Source organism: Mesoplodon mirus (assembly GCF_964341445.2).
Source record: "Mesoplodon mirus genome assembly, chromosome: 4".
NCBI classification, from domain to species: Eukaryota; Metazoa; Chordata; class Mammalia; order Artiodactyla; family Ziphiidae; genus Mesoplodon; species Mesoplodon mirus.
In genome coordinates, this window is record NC_138979.1 from 113816204 (window position 1) to 113839351 (window position 23148).

The following is a 23148-nucleotide window of genomic DNA, read 5'->3' on the forward strand; positions in this document are numbered from 1 at the left end:
CTCTTCCCTCGAGTTTCCCTCCCTCCCACCCCTCTAGGTGGTCACAAAGCACCGAGCTGATCTCCCTGTGCTATGTGGCTGCTTCCCACTAGCTATCTATTTTATGTTTGGTAGTGTATATATGTCCATGCCACTCTCTTTGTCCCAGCTTACCCTTCCCCCTCCCCGTATCCTCAAGTCCATTCTCTAGTAGGTCTGCGTCTTTATTCCCATCTTGCCCCTAGGTTCTTCATGACTTTTTTTTTTTTTTTTTTAAGATTCCATATATATGTGTTAGCAAACGGTATTTGTTTTTCTCTTTCTGACTTGCTTCACTCTGTATGACAAGACTCTAGGTCCATCCACCTCACTACAAATAACTCAATTTCGTTTCTTTTTATGGCTGTGAAAATGTGTACATAAAAGTTTTAAAGCATATTCAATTACTCAGTCATAGTTTAGTGAACTAGCATCCCTCGGAATGGCAAACCATGGCCCAAGCACCAACAGCTTGCTTTTGTGAATAAAGTTTTACTGGAACACTGCCAGGCCATTCATTTAAGAAAAAGCTTGCCGACTCCTAATCTAGAGCTATTCGCAAACTTTAGTGTGTATCAGAGTTACATGGAGAGCTAAGAAACACAGAGGCCCAAATTCATTACCAAGTTCCCAGGTAATTGTGAGATACACCAAAATTTGAGAACCCCTGCTCTGGATGGGTGCTTCTCAAACTTTAATATGAACGTGAATCACCTGCTGACCTCATTAAAACAAAGATTCTGCTTCAGGAGGGTCTGGGGTGGGCTTGAGAGTCTCTTTTTCAAATAAGCTCCTAGGTTATATCAATACTGCTGGTCAACAGGCTACGTTTTGCATAGCAAGAATCCAGAGCAGCACTTCTCCAATTTGGCTGCACGTTAGAATCTCCCAAGTAGTGGTACAAAGTGCAGATGCCACCCCCAAAGATTTGTATTTAATTGGTCTGGGGTGTGCCCTGGGCATTGAGATTTCGTTTTTAAGTTCCCCAAGCAACTCTAATGTGCAACCAAGTTGGGAAACCTCTAGAGCACAACTCACCATCTCAGCAGTCAGCTAAATTTAAATAGTGGAATCCTCAACATAGCTTATTTCCTGTATATAGCACCCAAGATGGAAATAGGGTTGCTACCACAATACATATAAATATGTCTAGACTTCAGCCAGCAGACCTATTGTTCCACCCAAGTGTGTCATGAACTCTGATCTTAAGCAAGTTACAAATCGGAGCTCCAATTTCTTCATCTATCTAATGAGGATTGGAACCCCTGAGATAATGGTAAGAACAAAATGAGAGAACATTTGTAAAGGTGGTTTGGAAAGTAGTGTCTCCTATAAATAAGCATATATACAAACCCCACTTTTGGCACTCTTCTTACATGGTCTAAGAGATACATATTTCCCTTCTCACCACCAAATCATGTTGAAACAGATATAAATGGGGAAGCACACACTTTTCTCACAAAGTGCTTAATGATGCAGTTCCAGGAAGCATTGTGTCATAAGAGCGGAACCACCCTCAACAATTGAAGGATTAGTAAGGGATTACCAGCTCCAGGGAAAAGACAAAGGACTGTGGTTTCCCAGGGTTGTCAGCCCTGCCTTTTGTCATTAACTTCAAATACACTTAATGAAAACACAGGAGGTAGATTCACAGTTGCAAGTTATCAACTCCTAAAGAGCTCTGCACAGAGGATTGAAGGAAAAAAGGGACTTTCATACCAATAAAGAATAAAAACAAAAAACAGAGCCAGAGGCAGAGGAAGGAGTCGCATGGAGCTTTTTAATTTGGAAGGCAAAAAGGTTACACTTCATGGAAGGCAGAGGTTGTGCTAATAAATGCTCATTACAAAGTTGTTCTGACACAGAAGCCTGGGAACTCTCTGGGCTCTCCAACCGCATCCCAAATCAGTCGGTAGTAAGCATAAATCTGAAGTAAATCCGTGTGTCCAACAAACAGCCATCTCAAGAGCTCTTCTTATCCAGGGGAAATCAAAAAGTGAACCTTTAAGAAAGAAGCAGAAAGGTAAGAAGAGATACTCAAGGTTTCTAAAAATGTTTTGTGATATGCTACAGACAGGGTTTCGATCTAAATTCTAAACCCGTAAAGACAAAGGCAGTTATGGAGTTCCCAAATTCTGGACGGTATTTAAGCCAGGTTAGAACAACCAGAATAAAGCAAATTTTTTCACTGAACATTTTATAGAGGTATCCATAAAAATTAATGCTCAAATCTGAATTCCAAGCACACAAAGGCGTAACTGACTCGGAACTGTAGCCGTGGGTTCTAACACCACCTCTGCAATTAATTAGCTTCACGACTTTACGTAAGTCACTCTGACCTCTCTGATCCACAAACCCTCTTTGTGGTGAGAGGATTGCAACTTAGCCTAAAGAGCTTTTCTGGATTTAGAAAGCTTACAAAGCACTAACTTCCAGTTTGGGGGGTGGGGTAGGGGGAGTGGAAGAAGGAAGAATTCGAAAGAAAGTAGAGAAAGATTCCCAATCTCAGATTTAACGAAGTACCAAAACAGAAGAAATAATTTTCTTTTCATTTAACAGTAAGATTATTTTTGGCAAGAAGGAGGTGGAGAGTAACCCCAAGAGAAGAGGCCACACAGCTGCCAGAGTCAGATGGGACTGACTGTAAGCTGTGAGGTGGAGCCCAGCCCTGCCCTGTAAACACAGACTTCCCTTCTCACACCTCTAGGAGGGCTGCCCACCTGGTGTGCTCCAACACGGTGTGGCCAGAAGGTGACCCCTTGGCCCTAGGGGCCCCAATGTCCCCAACCACAAGCAGCCCATTTTCCTGCAGTGTGCCATAAAAATATTGTCATCTTCTATGTGTGAAGATGAGAAAGGTTGGGAAACACTATGTTTCAGAAGAGCTGGGCTACACCAGTAGGTGAAAGGGCACCACCTTATTTTGTGCATTGGTTCAGGTGACCTGGAGATTCTAGCATCAGAGTTTAGAGGAAAGATCTTAGACTTCTAGCCAGATTGCTTTTATTCCACTAACAATGAAAGAGAAATGCTACATAATTGCAGAACATTCCTGCATCAGTGGAATTACGAGAAATATGTAAAACAAAGAGCAAAAACAGGAAGCAAAAGTGATCACAGTGTCAAATAAGAACAAACAGACCTATTAAAACTAACCTATTCACTCTATCAAATGTCTTAAAGCAAACTCACTGACAACAGACTATGAACTAATACCACCCATCAGTTCTAATGGCCAAGGTGAGAGAGGAATAGAGCACAGGGCCACTTCAGGGAAGAGCCTGACACAATGAGAATTATAAAAGAAATCCTCATTCAGTACAAAAGTCAAGTTTTGAGATCCTATGACAATAAAACATATTGATCTAAGACACTGGGATTGGTCCAACTAAAAGGCAAAAAATGACTCATGAGAGTAAATCTCTTTGACAATGGTTTTCAGAAAATTCCTATTTACATAGATCTGCTCCTTTCTTTTAAGGCAAAAATATATCTACCAGACAGTACTCTAAAAGCAGAGGTTCTAGGAGTCTTTGAAATATTAGCTCAACAAAATTGGACTATTCACCAGCTCAGAAGAATGATTTCAACTGTTAACCAGGGGATAAAGGTTTCAGGAAACTGACAAATAAAATTTCCTCCCCTGATATCAAGACATGCAAAGTGGAAGACACCTACTGAGAAGAGTTAGCATGACTTCTTCAGTCTATTCACCCAAGCAGGAAAGACAGCACCATTCAATCAGCCTGTTCTCATCATCTTAAGAGAAAGCAAGGCACAACACAAAGAACTGTTAAAAAGAATTACTCTCTGTAGAGACACAAAAGATGATGCCAGACAGGGTCATTTCTGTTTGGAATCTGCTTCCCCAGCACCATCTCTATTCAGACACCAGTACTGAGCAGATATGCCCAAATACTGATTTTCCTTCAATCTATCTCATCCTAGATCCTGGTCACCCAATTAAAACTGAAATTAGAGAAAATGTGAATCAAAGACCATTCTGCAGAAACTCTAGGTTCAGAGCTCAATGTGAATCACTACAATTTCAGAAGGCACGGATCTGAAAATGAAAGGAGCTGTAGAAATCAGCTCGTCCAATCCTCTCAGTCTTACAGATGAGGAAACCATCACCTGAGAGTTTGACAGATTTGTCCAGAGCTGTGCTGTCCAATACCACGCCACAGGTGACTATTTAAGCTGAGTTAAAATTAAATAAAATGAAAAATTTAGTGCCTCACTTAGCCACATTTCAAATGTTCAATAACTACATGTGGCTAGTAGCTACCATTATTTGGCAGTGCAGACTTAGATTTACACAATGCAAAGTTCTACTGGACAGCGCCAGCCCATGGTCACCCTCTCTGGATAAAGTCGGGTCTCCTGATCTGCATCCTCCTCCACTTCTTCCAGATCATACTAAAGATGACCAACTTTGCAGAAACATTTTAGATAGCCTGTCTTCATCCTTTCTTATCAACCTCTCCTAAGTTTTTCCCATTTGAAAAAGAGAAGCAAGCTTAATACTGTTAATGGAAACCTTCTAACAAAATGTATATATTCATCATCCAAAAGTCTTTGAACACAATAGAGAGAAATGTAAAAGTGTGAAGTCAAAGTATCTGTTATCGAGTTCCCACTCAGTCACTTATTAGTACCAGGGCCTGGAGAAGTCAACTGAAATTTCACCAAGCTTTAATTACCTCATGTACAGAACGGGAACACTACTATTTGTCTACCTCCATCATAGGGTGGGCCATGAGGATGACGTGGGTTGATATGTGTAAAAGTGTATGTGGGGACTTCCCTGGGGGCACAGTGGTTAAGAATCCGCCTGCCAATGCAGGGGACACGGGTTCAAGCCCTAGTCCGGGAAGATCCCACATGCTGCCGAACAACTAAGCACATGCACCACAACTACCAAGCCTGCATTCTAGAGCCCGCAAGCCACAACTACTGAAGCCCACGCACCGCAACAAAGAGTAGCCCCCGCTCGCCACAACTAGAGAAAGCGCGTGCACAGCAATGAAAACCCAATGCAGCCATAAATAAATAAATAAATAAATAAATAAATAAATAAATATTTTTTTTAAGTGCATGTGGAGTGTGAGTCCTGCAAGCCTGGTTATGTGATAACTGTAAAACATTTGACAAATGTCTAATTTTGTAAAAGGCCTTATACAAACACTATGCATTTTGTTACAGACAATCGCACTTTTGATGGATGATGAAAACCTGGTAATATGGATAAAAAGCAACAATTGAAGGTAAAAAGCAAGAAAAAAAGAAAAAGCGAAGCTCAACTGAGGATCCACACAAACAGCATGATCCTCCTCAAACACAATGGGAATATCATGAATCAGAGGCTTTAACAGCTGCAAAAGACTCTAATGACCATCCAGGCCAATCCCCTCCCTATGCACATAGGGAAATTAGGGCTCAAGCTTATTTCTCCATTCAACTAGTTAACAACACAGCAAAGTCTACAACACAGGTCTTCCGACTTCTAGCCTCACGCCCCACTCCATCGTCCCTCGTGTGAATTGTTCCCTTGGCATCTTTCTTCCCCGGCACTTTCCCCATGTCTTAGCATTCACATCACTAATAATACAGCTATTTTATACAGCATTTTGTTGCAGCTGAAAAAGATTTACTCATTCATACACTCATTCAACAAACATGCATTGTGACCGTTAGCCCTGTGCTAAGCTCTGAGGTCCCCACCCTCTGGGAATTTAACAGTCCAGTGGGAGAGACAAGAAAATGAATGGTTTCACAACCATGTGGTTAAGTGCAGCATTAGGGGCATGCACAGTGGACCGTGAGGGCCCCAAGAAGAGGGTCTTATGCAACCTGGGGGCAGAATGACTTGCAGTCGGAATCATCTGAGCTGCAAGGCTAGAGAAACTAAGGCAGGGAACGAACCTCATAAATACAAACCTATGGGAATTCCCTGGAGGTCCAGTGGTTAGGACTCAGCACTTTCACTGCCAGGGCCCGGGTTCCATCCCTGGTCAGGGAACTAGGAACCCGCAAAACGCAAAGCTTGGCCATATTTTTTTAAAAAGACACAAATCTACTTGATATTCTCTTTTATTCTTTCTCTCTCTCTCTCTCTTTTTTTTTTTTTTTTGGTAGTTTTAAGTGAACCAAATACCAAATAGAGCACAATCACTAATTCAAGAATCATCAATTATTTGGGTTTTTTGTAAATAAAATAAGCAGATTCAAGGTTTTAAGAATAAGTAAAACATCTCACCCTCCAACCAGGAAAAAAAAGGGGGTTGAGAAAATATGCTAACTCAAAATATTTTCTACAAATTTAGAGTAGTTCCCTTTTTGAGAACTTATCTGGTGGCTAAACCTAATTCAATATAAGGTGAAATGTCACAGAGAAAATGAAATGGAAAATAACCCCCCCACCCCAAAAAATTAAAGATGACTGCCAGCAGGAGGTCATGCTGAGGGCAAAAACAGGTCTGCAAGAAACTGGAAAGGGAGCTCTCGAACTGACAGATCAGAAAAGGAAATAAAAAGTCAATCTCTGGGTCACCGTGCACTTGGTCTTCCCTAGGTGACAAAGGTTGCATGCCCTTTTGTGCTTGACACCGCCCACCTCTGGCCAGAATGTAAAGCAAGCCCCACCCAACACCTAGGCCCGCTTGGACCTCTGCTGCCCTCCTGTGACTGGAAAGAAACTAGGTTTTATCACAAAGGTATCTGTGGTTGCTTCCCCCAAACTCAGCTTCTCTTGGGCTTTGTAGCACCTTCTCTCAGCAGTGAAATGTACAGGCCACTGGGGGGCAGTAGCGCCTAAGAAATAACAGTTAGATCCCCTTCCAGAGGTAACTTTCTAGAGTACTGCAGTACTTCATGATGCATTCAAAAAGCCAACGGCGGCGACTGCTTGTTTGTAAATAGCACTGTTTGTCAGTTATGTTCTGCCCAGCCCTGTAGCGCCCTCGCTCCAGCCAGGATTAAACACTACGAATTTTTAAAGACCTGTGGGAGAACAGCCTCCACCATAAAGACAAAGCAACACTAACAAGGTTTCAGCACAACCTGGTGGCCAACAATCACCCTCAGGCTGAGCATACATCCAAGCTCAGGTCTGTCCCCTTGTCGAAGCCCTGTTCACTTCTCCCTCTGATCCAGGGCCCAGTGTCATCAGGAACTTTCCTTCCCAAGCTGTGACCCAATGTAGCTAAGTCCCTCTTTTCTTCATTTCCCTTCAGAACACCTGAGATAGGCTGACATTTTCTGAAAAGAATTTCACAAGGAGACATTGAAAAACAAAACAGGAAATATTTACAGATAGTATGTAAATCTTTAAATATTCAAACCTACTGAACTTCTATATAATGCATTCATTCAAAATAGATTACTGCCACCTAAGTGCCAAACACTGATCATCACTTTAGGTGTGCATGGATTCTCCCAGCTCAGAAGCTCACTAGGAGCATCTTTCACTTTTGCATTTTCATTTTTTTTTAATAAATTGATTTATTTATTTTAGTTTTGGCTGCGTTAGGTCTTTGCTGCGCACAGGCTTTCTTTAATTGTGGCAAGCGGGGGCTACTCGTTGCCCCCTGCGTGGGCTTCTCGTTGCGGTGGCTTCTCTTGTTGCAGAGTACCGGCTCTAGGCGCAAGGGCTTCAGTAGTTGTGGCACGCAGGCTCAGTAGCTGTGGCTCACGGGCTCTAGAGCGCAGGCTCAGTAGCTGTGGCGCACGGGCTTAGTTGCTCCGCGGCATGTGGGATCTTCCCGGACCAGGGCTCGAACCCGTGTCCCCTGCCTTGGCAGGCGGATTCTTAACCACTGCACCACCAGGGAAGCCCTGCATTTTCTTCTTCTTCTTTTTTTTTTTTTTTTTTGCGGTACACGGGCCTCTCACTGTTGTGGCCTCTCCCGTTGCGGAGCACAGGCTCCGGATGCGCAGGCTCAGCGGCCATGGCTCACGGGCCCAGCCGCTCCGCGGCATGTGGGATCTTCCCGGACCGGGGCACGAACCCACGTCCCCTGCATCGGCAGGTGGACTCCCAACCACTGCGCCACCCGGGAAGCCCTCTTCTTTTTTTTGAATTTTATTTTATTGTTTTTATACAGCAGGCTCTTATTAGTTATCTATTTGCATTTTCATTTTTATGATAATCTAAAAAACATTATGAGTCTATTCTTTTCTCTTTTTTAATTATTTTATTTATTTATTACTTTTGGCTATGTTGGGTCTTTGTTGCTGCACACGAGCTTTCTCTAGTTGCAGCAAGCAGGGGCTACTCTTCGTTGCAGTGTGCAGGCTTCTCATCGTGGTGGCTTCTCTTGTTGCAGAGCACGGGCTCTAGGCGTGCGGGCTTCAGTAGTTGTGGTGCACGGGCTTCAGTAGCTGTGGCGCACAGGCTCTAGAGTGCAGGCGCAGTAGTTGTGGTGCATGGGCTTAGCTGCTCCGCGGCATGTGGGATCTTCCCGGACCAGGGCTCAAACCAGTGTCCCCTGCATTGGCAGGCAGACTCTTAACCACTGCACCACCAGGAAAGCCCCTATGAGTCTATTCTTGACCACTGGCATAGCCACTTATACCAGTGCTGCCAACTGTACAGCTAACTTTTACCTCAGGTTTCTCACACTGCCATCTCTGGACATGTTTTCAGGAGGCCACAAAAGTCTGAAGTTTGGAAAAGGCTGTGTTAACAGATGTAGGTTTTACAATAGTCCTAGCTGAACAAAACTGCCATGAAGACGGTCAAGTCTTACAGCAGAAGGAAGGAATGGGGACTGGAGGGATTCAAAGGAACTTCAGCTCAATCTACAATGCTTAATCTGTTCAAAACCTGTTCATTCCAGGTGGTGGATACACGGCAGTGTTTGTTATATTCTTCTCTGTACTTTCCTGTATTTTTTAAATTGTCATAAAAGCAAAGAAATTAAGTAATAAAGGAAAGGACGGTAATAAAAACAACTGTGGTAACTATTTTTTTTTTTTGATGTGGACCATTTTTAAAGTCTTTACTGAATTTGTTACAATATTGTTTCTGTTTTACATTTTGGTTCTTTGGCTGCGAGGCATGTGGGATCCTAGCTCCCTGACCAGGGATCGAACCAGCACCCCCTGCATTGGAAGGCAAAGTCCTAACCACTGGACTGCCAGGGAAGTCCCTGTGGTAACTTTTTAAACACATTTCTTTAACTCTGCGATTTTCAAATACTTTGTAATAAGCAACTTTAAGCAAAAATAAATATTAACATTTTTTGACACCAGACTGGATTATTAGACTTAAAAGATTTCCCGCAAGGTTCTTTGAACCCCAGTTTCTCATCTGTAAGTGGAATTACCAAGCCTATCCTCATAAGGTTGTTTTGAAAATAAAATAAGACTTAAAGCCTGGCCCACGCGAGCACTCACTATCTGTTAACTTCCTTACTTCTCCTGGAATAAATTTCTTTAACTCAGTGCCATTTTCTTTTGATATGCTTTTTCACAGTAGCTGCTGGTTTTAAATGTCACCCCCAAATTCACACAAGAGCAGTAAGCTACAGATGTTTATTCTTTTTTATACCCAACTCTCAACATATTTGTCAAATATGGAGAATATTCAATCTGTTTTGTTCTACCTTCTGAGTTGATATAAATATTGAAAACTCACTCGAAAACCATTTTAAAAGTGTTTTAGCACAATGCACATAGAACTAAGTTAGAAGCACAGAAAAAGGGCAAATAAATGTATATTTGAAAATTGAGGGCAGGATAGTACAGTATATGTCAAATTGTGATCATTTCACAAATGATCTCTGTGAAAAACCCCCTGGGGAGTCCCCCACAGAAGGATTTCACTACGAATATACTCTCTATAGAATGATTTAACACTGCAATCTGGGATTGGAAGATCGTGCTATACCTTGGGCCCATAATTCCCTGCTGAACAGGTGGCCCTAGATCATTAATAGGGTCTGCAGTACGCAGTTTCTGCTGAGCTTGCTTTTTTGTCTCTGTTTTTGTCATGACTTTGAAATACTAGCCTCTCTGCTGCAGAGTCCTCCTCCAATCACGACGGCCCTAGGAAATTATTTTTCATGATTTGGTATTTCCCTGATCCTAGAGAACAAACATCCTTGAACTGCTTGCTCTGTCCCCTTGTTAAAGCATACAACATGACTCATCTAGAAAAAGTAACCAGAAATTTAGAGTAGGGCAATCAGAAGACTTATGACCTTTCCAGCAAGGTTACTATCAGAGCCCAAGGGTTTCTCAGGATGTTCGCAGGTCAATGTTGGTGGGTGAATTTTCTAGCTGTGCTCAAGAAGCTGTCATTGGTCAGGCACCCTGTCTGCGGCCTCTGCTCCCAGATGGCACGGCGGCCCAGTTCTCTGGACCGCCACAGCACTTTGTTCAGGTCTTTAGTGTGGCTCTAACTGCTGTGTTTACATGCTTTTCCCCTTCTAAACTGTTCACTGCTTGAAGGCAGCCACATTTTACTTTTCTTTGTGTTCCCAGGATCAAGGCATTGACTAGCACATGGGGGAACAACTCAAGTCCTGATTGGGTCTCCAAAAAGTTCAGCTGTATTAAGATAGTAGAAAGAAGTGATTCACAACCTCTTTCACTGATAAAACCACCTCTGTCAACTTACCACTGCCAAAAATGAAAGCCTACCAGAACTAACAGTACTGTTTTTGAGACAGTATCTATGGAAAGGATTTATGTAATATATTAAGTAACTGATTGATCCATGCTAGAAACTGAAGTAAAGTCCTTGTCACATCATTGCATTCACTTTGTCCATGGTTGCTCTAACTCTTATGTTAGATTTCTGACTAGTACAAAAATGATAGCTTTCCAAGTTGTGACAGAAAGAGGTTGGTCCTGGGATATCCTTCCCCCAAAGAGGGTAAGTTTCCTAAGGTTCTCGTTTCTCTACCCCAGTGATAGCAATATTTAATTTTGTAGGAGAAAGGCAAAGAATAGAGTGCATTCATTCATCAGTGAGCAACATGGGATACTGAAAGAGCACTAGGCCAAGAGCACCACTGGACTAAAGCACTACACTGCTTCCACTTAGCTATGTGGCCAGGGAAAGCCAGTGGATTGTTCTGGACCTCTGTTTTCTCATATATAAAATAAGTTTTAAGATAGAGTCAAGGGACTTCCCTGGTGGTCCAGTGGGTAAGACTCTGCACTTCCAAGGCAGGGGACATGGGTTCCATCCTTGGTCAGGGAACTAGGATCCCACATGCCGTGTAGCACGGCCAAAAAAAAAAAAAAAAAAAAAAAATATATATATATATATATATATATACACAGAGAGAGAGAGAGAGAGAGAGAGTCAAGTACTTCTCAGAGCTTTTAGGATTCTACTTAGGAGGGAAGGATGGAGGGGAGAGCATACCACACATGGAGAGCCCAAGCAAAGAGGGCTTTTCAACTTCTGTCAATCAGAACAACTCGGCTCCACTGCTGAGATTCTATGTGAGTTTATGTAAAAAAAAAAAAAAAAAAAAAGAGCTCTATTGCTAAAAAAAGAAAACTGGCAAATGACCAAACGGCATCTCATCCTATATGTTAAAGTGTTCTCCTAAGCTAATCCCATTTTCCCATTAATTTTTATTTAGCACATATATAAGCAAGCAGCCATCGTCATTCATTCGGCACATGCTGGATGTCTATCAGCTGTAAGCACTATACTAGGTACTATGGAGACAATGGCCCAGCGTTTGAAGTCATCTGAGATCAAGATCAGAAAAAAAAATATAGAGCAAATCTAAAAGCAAAACCTACAATTTATGTCCCTTCCAAGATCTCAGAGTTATTTTCATGGAGTTATTGGTGCAGAAATTAATGTATTAGCTACAAGCAAACTCTCATTTTCTGTTATCTTAATGATTTGCAGAACAGTGAGAAGAGGAGGCAACGACCAAGAGCAGCAGCACTGATGAATCATGATGATATTAACACATACTTTGCAGACCAATATGGAAAACTCTGCAAACATCTTATCAACAATATGGGAACTCTGACAACCATGATCAAAACCAGCCCCTCCGATTTCTGTTTCTAAAACCAACACCATGTGACAAGCACTAAGATCATTACTTACGTTCTTCTAGTCTCCTACACCTCAATTAAGTAAATGGGAATGATTCAGCCAACGAAGTTCATGACAACAAGGTGCAGGATGGTGCTGGCAAAGAGAAAATCAGCAAAGGCTCGCTCCGGGGAGATGCCTTGGAAATCCGCTTTGTTTTGTGGGTTGATCTGTATTCTCAGACAAACTGTACAAGAAGAAAAACACAAAAGTGATTATCAAGAAGTATGAAACAAGTATGACTAATGCACACACACATACCCTCTGACCCAACAATTCTGTTCCAGCAGAAATGACACGTAAGTCCATCAAAAGGCACGTACAGGAATGATACCCATGGTGGCCCCCAACTGGAAGCAATCTAATGTCTATCAACAGTAAAATGGGGAGAATTCCCTGGTGGTCCAGTTGTTAGGACTCGGCACTTTCACTGACACGGGCCCGGGTTCAATCCCTGGTTGGGGAACTGAGATCCCACAAGCCAAAAAAAAAAAAAAAACAGTAAAATGGGTAAATTATGGCATATGCATACAATAGAATACCATAGAGCAATGAAAAAGAACTTCACAACATGGATGAATTCGGCAAATATCACAACGAGCAACATAATCCAGACGCCAAAAAATACATGCTTTATGATTCTACTTATCTAAAGCTTAAAATTGGCCAAAACCAATCGACAGTAATACAAATCAGGACAGTGGTTTTTATCGTTCACAGGAGATGACTTGGAAGGCAGGAGGAAAGGCCTCTAGGGTACTGATAATGTTCTATATCCTGATCTGGTGGTTGCTAAAAGGGTGAATTTAAAAGTTCATCAAGTTGTACACAAATTTTATGCTGTTAATTGTTTAAGGGAACAATACAACTTCTCAGAGTTAGGTTAAAAACCAAAGGCTTACTTAGAAAAAAAATATTGATATAAAACCAAAAAATCTTTAGAACTCTCTTATCTCCTGAATTAAGTTTATAATTATACCTAGATCAAGATGTAGTTGAGGCAGTAACAAGGGGGCTAGGCTGAATGACCAAAAGTTATAAAATTGTGAATTATTTCCAACAGAATGTGTATGTTAGACAGCAGAGATGCTTATCCATGAGGACCTCACAACTGTAGATAATCTTTAATCTCAAAGTTCTAGCAGATGCTTGTCTCAAAAAAGGCAAGAGATCTAAGTTATATGACTTTGACAGAGAACTCTCTACTACCACACTCTGTACCCTTGAAGATTCCAACCTGATACCATAGCCACAGTCACCATCTGACATGAAAAGAAAGCTCTAGGAATACACTTTTCCAAAATATCTTTATACCTGTGACAAATGATTACACTACTTAACCCAAATTTGCTTCAGGCTAGCATCCATTCCATCACTAACCAAGAAAAGGCAACAGACTGAGATCTCTGACCCAAAGGTCAGAGAACTACCAGACTGGGCTTCCCTGGTGGCACAGTGGTTAAGAATCCACCTGCCAATGCAGGGGACATGGGTTCGAGCCCCGGTCCGGGAAGATCCCACATGCCGCGGAGCAACTAAGCTCGTGCACCACAACTACTGAGCCTGTGCTCTAGAGCCCACAAGTCACAACTACTGAGCCCGCGTGCTACAACTACTGACGCCCGTGCACCTAGAGCCCGTGCTCTGCAAAAAGAGAAGCCACCGCAATGAGAAGCCCGCACACCACAATGAAGAGTAGACCCCGCTCTCCACAACTAGAGAAAGCCCGCACACAACAACAAAGACCCAACGCAGCCAAAAATAAATAAATAAATAAATAAACAAATTAAAAAAAAAAACTACCAGACTACTTCTCCAGAGTCCATCGTCATGGCAACAGAGTCTTCATTATGCTTAAACATGCAAACACTGTGGAAAAAAACCCGGATCTTTTCAGGCACCTGAACCCTTCAAAATATGAAGGACACTGACTGAAGCAAGGGCGACCAGTTAAAATCCCACTGTGGTGAGTATAGCTTGGTTCACCCATTTGGGAGAGCAACCGGCAACATCTATTATATTTTAAATGTCTTCTGAGTAAAGAATTTATCTTAGAGAACAAAGGCATTCTAACAGCATGTTCGTAAAGTTGAAAAAAAAAAAGTGAAAACAGTCCAAATGACATCAAAGGGATTACTTAAATAAATTACACTACAGACATGCAATAAAATCCCATGCAATTATTCAAAAGAATGAGGTTAATTCGCTATATGTTGACAGTAAAGATGTCTAAGATATATTAAGTGAAAAAAAGCCAAAAATATTATTCCCTTTCAGATTTCTCTTAAATACACACACACACACACACACACACAAATAACTATTTTCTCATTTATTTTAGTTGGAATCTAGGAAAAAATCTGGAGAAAGAGATACCAAACACGATTAACAGAGGCTATTGGGGTGGAAGATGGGAGTAGAGTAGTGCTTCGAGAAGTATGAGGGGACAAGCGGAGAGAGAAGCTCCCCATGAAGGTAGACAAAGAAATGAATTGGTGTGTTATCATTATCATAATCACAGTAACCCAAGTTGCTTCAATGACAACATAAGAATCAGAATCGCACAGAGACGCAAAGGACCCTGAAGGTCCTAAAGACCAACACCCCATCTAATGCACAAAATACCTAAGAGGTGGCGGATATGGGCATGCCAGGGGAGGCTGCATGAATCAGCTGGGAATAGTTCCAAAGTATACTCACCATATCCAGAATCTGGTAAGTTATCCCCAGGTGCAGAATTACAAACCATCCAGAGACTGTATTACTGACAGAGGCAGCAAATCCCTCAGATGCACGGATATGCCGCCTCTATCAGTAACACAGGCTCTGGATGGTTTGTAATTCTCAAAAAAGGCAAAGAACACCTGTTCGAAAAGCTCCTCCACAAAAGATCCTTCAGTCCTTCCTGAGCACTTCCAAAGATGGAAACGTACTACCTCCTAAGGCAGCTTGCTCCATTTTAGCAGTTCTAATTTATCTCCTTAAATATTCACTTAGTCAGCAAAATATTTACTGAGCATCTACTATGTGCCATGCACTGTCCCAGGTGCTAGGACTATGGCACAGAACAAGACAGACAAGAGTCTGGCTCCCAGGGAACTTACACTCTAATGGAGAGAAACATAAAAAATGAGAAAACAACTAAACAAGGAAATATGAGGTAGTGATACGTGCTATGAAGCAAAGCAAGGTAATAAAAGAGTGACTGGGAAGCTATTTCTTATTTGGTGGTCACAGAAGGCTTCTCTAAGAAGGTGCTATTTAAGACCAAAATTTGAAAGACAGGAGCCAACCATGCAAAGATCTAGGGGCAGAGCATTCCAGATAGCAAGAACAATCTTGGTCAGACTGACCAGAATGTAGGGATCAAGGGCAAGAGGGAGACAAGGGCCAAATCAGTGGGGCTTTGTAAGCTTCAGTAAAGAGTCTGGATTAGTTCTAAGTACAATGGAGCAATATTTCAAAGTTTTAGCAGATGAGTAAAATAATCTGATCTAAAATTTTTAAGGATGGTAGAACTGCAATGCGGAGAATGGTTTGCAAAGTTCAAGAAGCCGAAGAGTCATGCAGGGGCCAAAGAGCTCAGGTAATGGTAGTCAAAAGGGACAGAAGTCAAGGGATACAGGCTGTATTTTGGAGAAGACAGGGCTGGCTGATGTAATGGATGTGGGAGATAAGAGAAATCAAGGAATCAAGAAAACCTTCTACGGATTCACTGACAGTCCAGTGGTTAGGACTCCGAGCTTTCACTGCCGAGGGTCCGGGTTCAATTCAATCCCCGGTCGGGGCACTAGGATCCCACGGGGCGAGCAGCCAAAAAAAAAAAAAACCTTCTAAATTTGTGGCTTCAACAACGTAACCAAAGTTGACACCATGTACTGACCAGCAAAAAGGCAGATGGCTAGGCCGGAAGGTTCAATCTGGAGTTGTATGTTAGCCATCAAGTGAAGATGTCAAGTAGGCAACTGGACTTACTAATTTGGAATTCAGGGAATAGGTCAAAACTGAAAATATAAATGTGGTAGTTGTAGTTATATAGACATTATTTAAATTAACCTATGGGAAAGAAATACAGAGAAGAGGTCTAGAACCATGCCCTCAGACCAAAAAGCACCTAGCACAAACAGTAGGAAGGAAAAGCCAGTGAGGTGAGAAGGAACAAGCAGGAGTGTAGTGTTGCAAAAGCTTCGAGAAGAAAGTACTTCGCTCACTCAGAAGGAAGCAGCCAACTATGTTAAGTGCTAAATGTTGCTGAGCATTCAGGCAAGGTGAGGAACATGGCCATTAGATCTGGCAAGATGACAAGAGCAGTTTCACTGTAGTGGTGGGGACAGACCACCACCAGGAGTAGGTTAAGGAATGAATGGACAGGGAGAAAGCAGAAACAGCAACTAGACAACTATTCTTTCAAGGAATTCTGTGATGATGGAGCAGAAAGACAGGGAATAGTAGCTGAAGGGGTATCTGAAGTCAAATTAATTTTTTTAATTGGACGATATTAGAGCATGTATGTATGATGGGAATGATCCAGTAGAGAGAAATTAATGATGCAGAATGGAGGGATGATTACAGAAACTGAGTCCCTGAGTGAGCAAGAGAAGACTGGATCCTCCGCACAAGTGAAGAAACTGACCTCTGATAGGAAAGGGATATATCATCCACCATTACAGGAAATAAGTCAAAGAGTAGGGGGTCCATGTGTAGGTGGGTTGCTATGATTCCTTGGTAGGAAGATGAAAGGATTTCTTTTTTAGCAAAGAATAAAATAAAGCAAGATCATCAACTGAGAATAGAGGAAAAGAGAAAATACAGATGAAAGTGAAGAGAGAAAATATGAAGCATTATTTTGGAAAAGCAAACATATCAGGGAAGTATTATAGGACCACTGGGCAGGGTTGAGTGCCTACTTGTGTTCCTATTCTCACCAGTACTTCTCCATCACAGCACTATATCCAGGTTTACTTGTCAGCATCTCCCACTAGATTATAAACTCTGTGGGAGTAGAGATCATGTCTGCGTGTTCCACAGTTAAATCCTCAGTACCCTGGCAGGGAACCTGGCACATAACAACTCAATATTCCTTAACTTATTATAGGCATGCTCACAATTTAACATACAGTGTTAAGCACTGAGGATGCAGAGATGAAAAGAGCACTACACCACTACAGTGTAGTGAAATAGGAATACAGGAGAAAGACCTAAATCTGAAGAGCCAGGGAAGGGTTCAAACGGAAGCAGCACTTGAGCTGAGATGGCTGAGAAGTGAAGGAATTTTCTGGGCAGTCAAACAAAGGTAAAATAGCTTAAGACATCTCAGCATGTTCAGGGAATAACAAGTAACTCAACAGTGCTGGAATATAAAGTACAGAGGAGGCGGAGACGAGATGAAGCTGGAGATGTGGCTGGGACGGATTATCAAAGACCCTCTAGCCATTAAAATTTTTTTAAATTTCTCTTTGGGTACAGACAAATTTTATGTGGGGAGTAGCACAATCAGATTTGCAAGTCAAATCAAGCCTGCAAACATAGTGGAAGATGGACTGGAGGGAGAGAGATGAGAGTGTGGGAGATCAATAAGGAAGATTACAGTAGTCCAGATAAGAGATATTGAGAGCTTGAGTGACAGAGGATGCAGAGGTAGCAATGGATATGAAAGAGGTTTAGAAACAGGACTGTCAGGCATAAGGCTGGCAAACTTCCAATCTCCTGGATAAGTTATGGGCCCAGAAATCTAATAGATAATTTCCAAAGAAATGCTGGACCCCAGTCCACACAGCCCAAGATCTCCCGTGCGATAGAAAACACTCTGAATTAGGCCTCCTTGCCTTTCAGATTCAAACTGTTTTTGGATCTGTAAACTAGGGGGAACAAAACTACTTTTTTTAATCCGTAAATATTTCATATAGATTAGAAAACAGAATAGACCAAAGTTGTGAAATGACTTAAAAACTGATTTCAAAGATTTATTTTAAGGACAGTCATTGTTTTCCACTCATCCCTCCAAAATAGCACTTTAAATGAGCAAAAAGAGGGATTTCAGTTAGGTAAAAAAGGAAACTAGAAGGGCTGCCAACACTGACACGCTACTCTGAAAAAGGGACAGATGTCCTCCTCTAGAGAGATCTAACCACAAGATAAACAGTCAGCTGCTGAGGATGTTTGAAATCTGTGTGAAAGAGAAAAATATTTTACCTCTGAAGTCCTTTCAAAGCCTATTATACTGTAAACTGTTGATCCAAAAAAAAAAAGACTTCTCAATGGCAATTTTCTACCTCTGTCTCCTTGAAACTATGGTTAAGTTTCCTGGTCATGAGGGAATAGAAGAAAACAGACCATTTTCATCAGACCCAAATAACACCAGGCTTTTTAAAAAAATGCAATAGTATCCTATATCGGTTTAAAATGTACTAACCAATTTCCAAAGAACATATGCTACATAACACATGCAGAAGGAATGGAAGAGAACAGACTGCCAAAAAAGAAATTAAGGGAACCAAGCTAAAGAACTTTTCCCTCCAATTCATCCTACACATTAACACCAATTTTAAGTCGCTCCTTTACTTAAATCTAAAACCTTTTAAAAAACTTTTTTAATCGGGGGCTTCCCTGGTGGCGCAGTGGTTGAGAATCTGCCTGCCAATCCAGGGGACACGGGTTCGAGCCCTGGTTAGGGAGGATCCCACATGCCACGGAGCAACTAGGCCTGTGAGCCACAATTACTGAGCCTGCGTGTCTGGAGCCTGTGCTCCGCAACAAGAGGGGCCACAATAGTGAGAGGCCCGCGCACCGCGATGAGGAGTGGCCCCCACCTGCCGCAACTAGAGAAAGCCCTCACACAGAAACGAAGACCCAACACAGCCATAAATAAATAAATAAATAAATTTAAAAAAAAAACTTTTTTAATCCTTAGATGCATTCCTATTACTACAGGATAAAACTCCTTGGCCTGACACTCAAAGCTCTAGCATCCAGCACTACCTAATCCTTCAATGTAATCGCCTACAATTCCCTTTCTCAGCCAAGCTGGCCTCCTCCATTCTCTTCCAATAGGAAACACAACTCAGGGAAGTTAGAAACCTCAGCACTATAAATAAGTACAAGCCTTCCCTTCCCAACAACCAGAACAAAGGATAAACTCCAAATTTAAAATTTCCCATTAAAACCAGTATCCAGGGCTTCCCTGGTAGCGCAATGGTTAAGAATCCACCTGCCAATGCAGGAGACACAGGTTCAAGCCCTGGTCCGGGAAGATCCCACATGCTGTGGAGCAACTAGGCCCGCGTGCCACAACTATCGAGCCCATGTGCCACAACTACTAACGCCCACATACCTAGAGCCCATGCTCCGCAACAAGAGAAGCCATCCCAATGAGAAGCCCACGCACCGCAACAAAGACCCAACGCAGCCAAAAATTTTTTTAAAAAAGTATCCAGTTGAGGATCGGAGCTAACAAATGGCAGCAGTAGATTTAGTAAGGTCAAGTCTGTCAAAAGAAATGCAAACGATACCCTTCCACAGCAACTCTAAATTGTCTTGAATCCCTTCTTTTCCTGAAGCAACTTTCATTTCCCTGGCCCAATTACCAATTATCCAACACCTACGGACATCAGAGTCCCCCAAAAGGACCTCACTATTAAAGTTCCCTTTCACTAGGCATTCTCTTCAATGACAGGCCATCAACTTCTCATTGAGGAGGAGAGTAGGGGGTCTGCCAATTCAACTTTAGCCACAACAGCCTCAAAAAAAAAGACTTGGCACTGGAAAAATTATCTGCTCAAAAAATCTTCTTTTATCACACCAAGAATCTGCAACTCCAGTCCACATCCACTCTTCTGCAAACCACTCTTCCACGTAGCCCTGAGAACTCATTCTTAACCCTAGAAGCTTATGAAGCCAGGGTGACTTCAGCACAGAGAAGGCTTTTTTTTAAATCACCTTTTAGGCCCCACCCTATTCCTACTCTTTCCAGACCTGGAAAACAGAATCAGACATTCTCAAGATCCCTTCTCCTGGGACTTCCCTGGCGGTCCAGTGGTTAAGACGCCGTGCTTCCAATGCAGGGGGCGTGGGTTCAATCCCTGGTCGAGGAACTAAGATCCCACATGCCACGTGGTGGCCAAAGAAATAAAAAATAAATAAAATTAAAAGATTCCTTCTCCTGTCTGGTTAATAAAATTCTTAGTCATGAACAGTATTTTAGGGGAGGAAGGAGGAGTCTAGAGCAAAGAGGGTAGTATATCTGATGATGGTAACATATAAACTCCTGTAGACCAGGATGCTGCTACAGAGAACCAGGTCTTGGTCATCTAAGCCAAAATTCAAAGATGTACACGCTAACTCTGCAACTCCAGGCCAGGCTTACTGAACTAGTCCTTAAGTCCTTAGACTTATCTTAACTTGAGAAACAGAGTAGAAGGCAGAGTATCTCTGGCATGAGTCTGAACTAGCAATTTGAATGTGTAATAAGCATTCTATAGGTTTCTAACTCTAAGCTGTAATTAAGACTCCACTGTAAATGAAGTCTCCAGACAATTCTAACGCTGTATTTTGTCTATGCCCCAATTACACTGTAAACTCGTTGAGGACAAGAAACATATACCAGGTGTATCCCCAAAGCTTTTACCATACCTTGTATGAGATACAAAATACTATTTACAATGTGACTGTTGATGATCACACGTGGAAAAAAAAAAAAAAAACATGAATTTTAGCATGTTTTCCAAGTCATGCAGCAGGTGATACCATGACTGGAAAAGTTCATGTGGTAGCCACCTATAAACTGTACTGGCCAACACTCCCTGGGCCAAGCCTGGACTCAGTATTCAGTGAATCCCTGTTGAGCAAGAAAGGTCAGATCTTGGCAAAAATATATGGGAACAGTCAGCTCTCGTTAAATATGGCAGTCTACAAGGTATCAAATTTGCTGGGAATCAGAATAATAAAGCTAAAATAGACCTGTGTGAGTGAAAACTGAGTTCAGGATAGTGAAATGACAGCTTCAGAGTTGGGTTCTCCATTTTACAAGTTTACCAACTTCAAAGCTGTGTTAAAGCTAAGTGAAAGTTGGGAATTTTCCATGGACCAATATGAAGTGAAGTGGATCACCAGGTTGAACAGCAAAATGAAGGTGTTTCCAGATTTAATCCCAGCTCCTCGGCGGCTCTTTGGTATTAGGCACGACAACCTGAATGTGCCTCAATTTCCCCATTCACAAAAAGTGGGCAATGCAGGTTCCTCTCTCAACTTCACGAGGCGGTGGTCTCATATAGAGACGAGTACTGTGGGAATAAAAGCACGCATCAAAGTAACACATTATAACTGATATCACTTATAGAATCATTACCCGCTAGGATAAAACTCCCCACACAGGAGATGAAGCCCGAGAGGAAAGAGTTGAAGGGGAAGGTCCCCACGAGGAGACAATAACCGAATTGCAGCGCCCCGGTCAGCAGTATATACAGGAGGTACGCGTCCAACAACTTCAGACGCTGAGGAGTGGAGCTCAAGTACTCTTCTAAGAACCGCGAGATGACCGACAACACCGACGCCGACATGACTACACGCTCGATATTCCGGCCGGCGTACCCCAAACTCCTAGTGGACCCGACGACCACACCGGATGTAGTGTCGGCGCATGCGCACCGCTAGTAGCCCAGCTCCGCCCTCCCCAATTTGCTACTTTGCGCAGGCGTATAGGCCGGCCAAGGCACGAAACAAGTAATGCGCAGACGCAGAATATATCTACAGAATGAGAACTACAGCCAGAGAACGCTAATGCGCCTGCGCAACGGATCTCTCCGTGAGCTGGAGACGTGTATCTTTTTGTGCTATTTCCGCCGTCATGTTGGTGACGCCCACAGTTGCTCCAGCAACAAGATAGTGTGAGAGGGAGAGGGGAAGAGGTTTTTCAGCGGACAGCGTTCTCTTTGGTCCACCAGCGTCCTCAAAGATGAACTATTTGGATCTGCTTTAAGGCAATGTCTGGCTTTTCCCGGTTCAGTACCCGCTCGGTCCTAATTCTTTTGAGGGCGCTAACTGCAGATGCCTGGCCCAGATCATTAGAGCAAGTCAAGTTGCCTCGCAGTGAGAACCACGGCGGCCGGTCACTGAGCAGGCATCAGTTTAGACTTGGGTTATTGGAGGAAGGGAGTGCGGAGCGGGGTTGGGGAGCTCGACCTCTACCCAGGCCTGAACTCGATTTGCGATCTGGTTCTTGGGGACGCTTACGAATAAGCGCGGTGGAACCTAAGCCCGCAGGTGTTCTTCATTCATTCAACAGATATTTATTGGGTGCCTCCTCGGGCCCACGTTTTGCTAAATTGTAGGTCGTTATGCTAGAGTGTAGGTATCCTCAGGGGAATCTGATATAGTCGTAAAAGAGCTGGTGATGGGCAGGGGCGGGGAGAAAGTCCATTAAAGTGCGTAGAGTATATGATCAAGTTTAGCAGCCTCCTACTCCCAAGCTGACATCTTGAACCCGTCGTACTATACCAGGATGTCAGCGCTAAAAGACCTGCAAGAGCATTGCCTGGTGCCTGGTTCAAGCCCCGCCCTCTCCAATTTATTTTGCAGAGGAAACTAAAGGTTTGAGGTTTTGTATTTCAACAAGTGGGATTAACTATTTATACTTAGCGTTTTAACTTTTTCGAAAAATAAGATCCACCTTAGTTTCTGGCTTTTGCTGCCCTTTTAATTTAACATGAATCTGATCTTCCAGACCTAGTTCATCTCACTCTCAGCTGCAGGGGGTACATAAACCAGGTACTTTTTCAGCTTATTAATGATTTTGAACTATCCTAGGTACTGAGGCAAAATTCCTAAAACAGCAAGTAAACGACAACCTTCCTTCATTTTCACTTCTTATTTGTGTTTAAACTGGAACCAAATCAGCATCAACAAATGTACTGATTATCAGTCATGAGCAAAACCTTGCTTAGTTCTAGAAAGAAGGGAAATAATCCATGTCCTCATAAAGATTTACAATCTATTTAAAAAGATATATTCATATTCACACCCACGGAGATTTGCACTGTTATGAGAACTTAAGTTCAGTC

At 42.4% G+C, this 23148-nt stretch overlaps 1 protein-coding gene across 1 annotated transcript; it reads right to left on the minus strand.

Annotated features, from left to right (window-relative positions):
• Positions 1–1778: 1778 nt before the first annotated feature.
• On the minus strand, positions 1779–21730 carry DAD1 (defender against cell death 1). The gene is made up of 3 exons (XM_082619019.1): positions 21438–21730; positions 12107–12281; positions 1779–2020 (listed from the first exon to the last, which is right to left on the minus strand). Exons 1-2 carry the CDS (start codon positions 21646–21648, stop codon positions 12151–12153), a joined length of 342 nt encoding a protein of 113 aa, XP_082475145.1. The 5' UTR covers positions 21649–21730; the 3' UTR covers positions 1779–2020; positions 12107–12150.
• Between the last annotated feature and the right edge of the window lie 1418 nt (positions 21731–23148).

Bases quoted from the DNA above. Each gene is read 5' to 3' on its own strand.
- DAD1 (XM_082619019.1), bottom strand. From the start codon at position 21,648: ATGTCGGCGTCGGTGTTGTCGGTCATCTCGCGGTTCTTAGAAGAGTAC. The intron at 12,282-21,437 runs GTAATGATTCTA...CTTCTTGTACAG, and splicing joins GGGGAGTTTTATCCTAGCGG to TTTGTCTGAGAATACAGATC.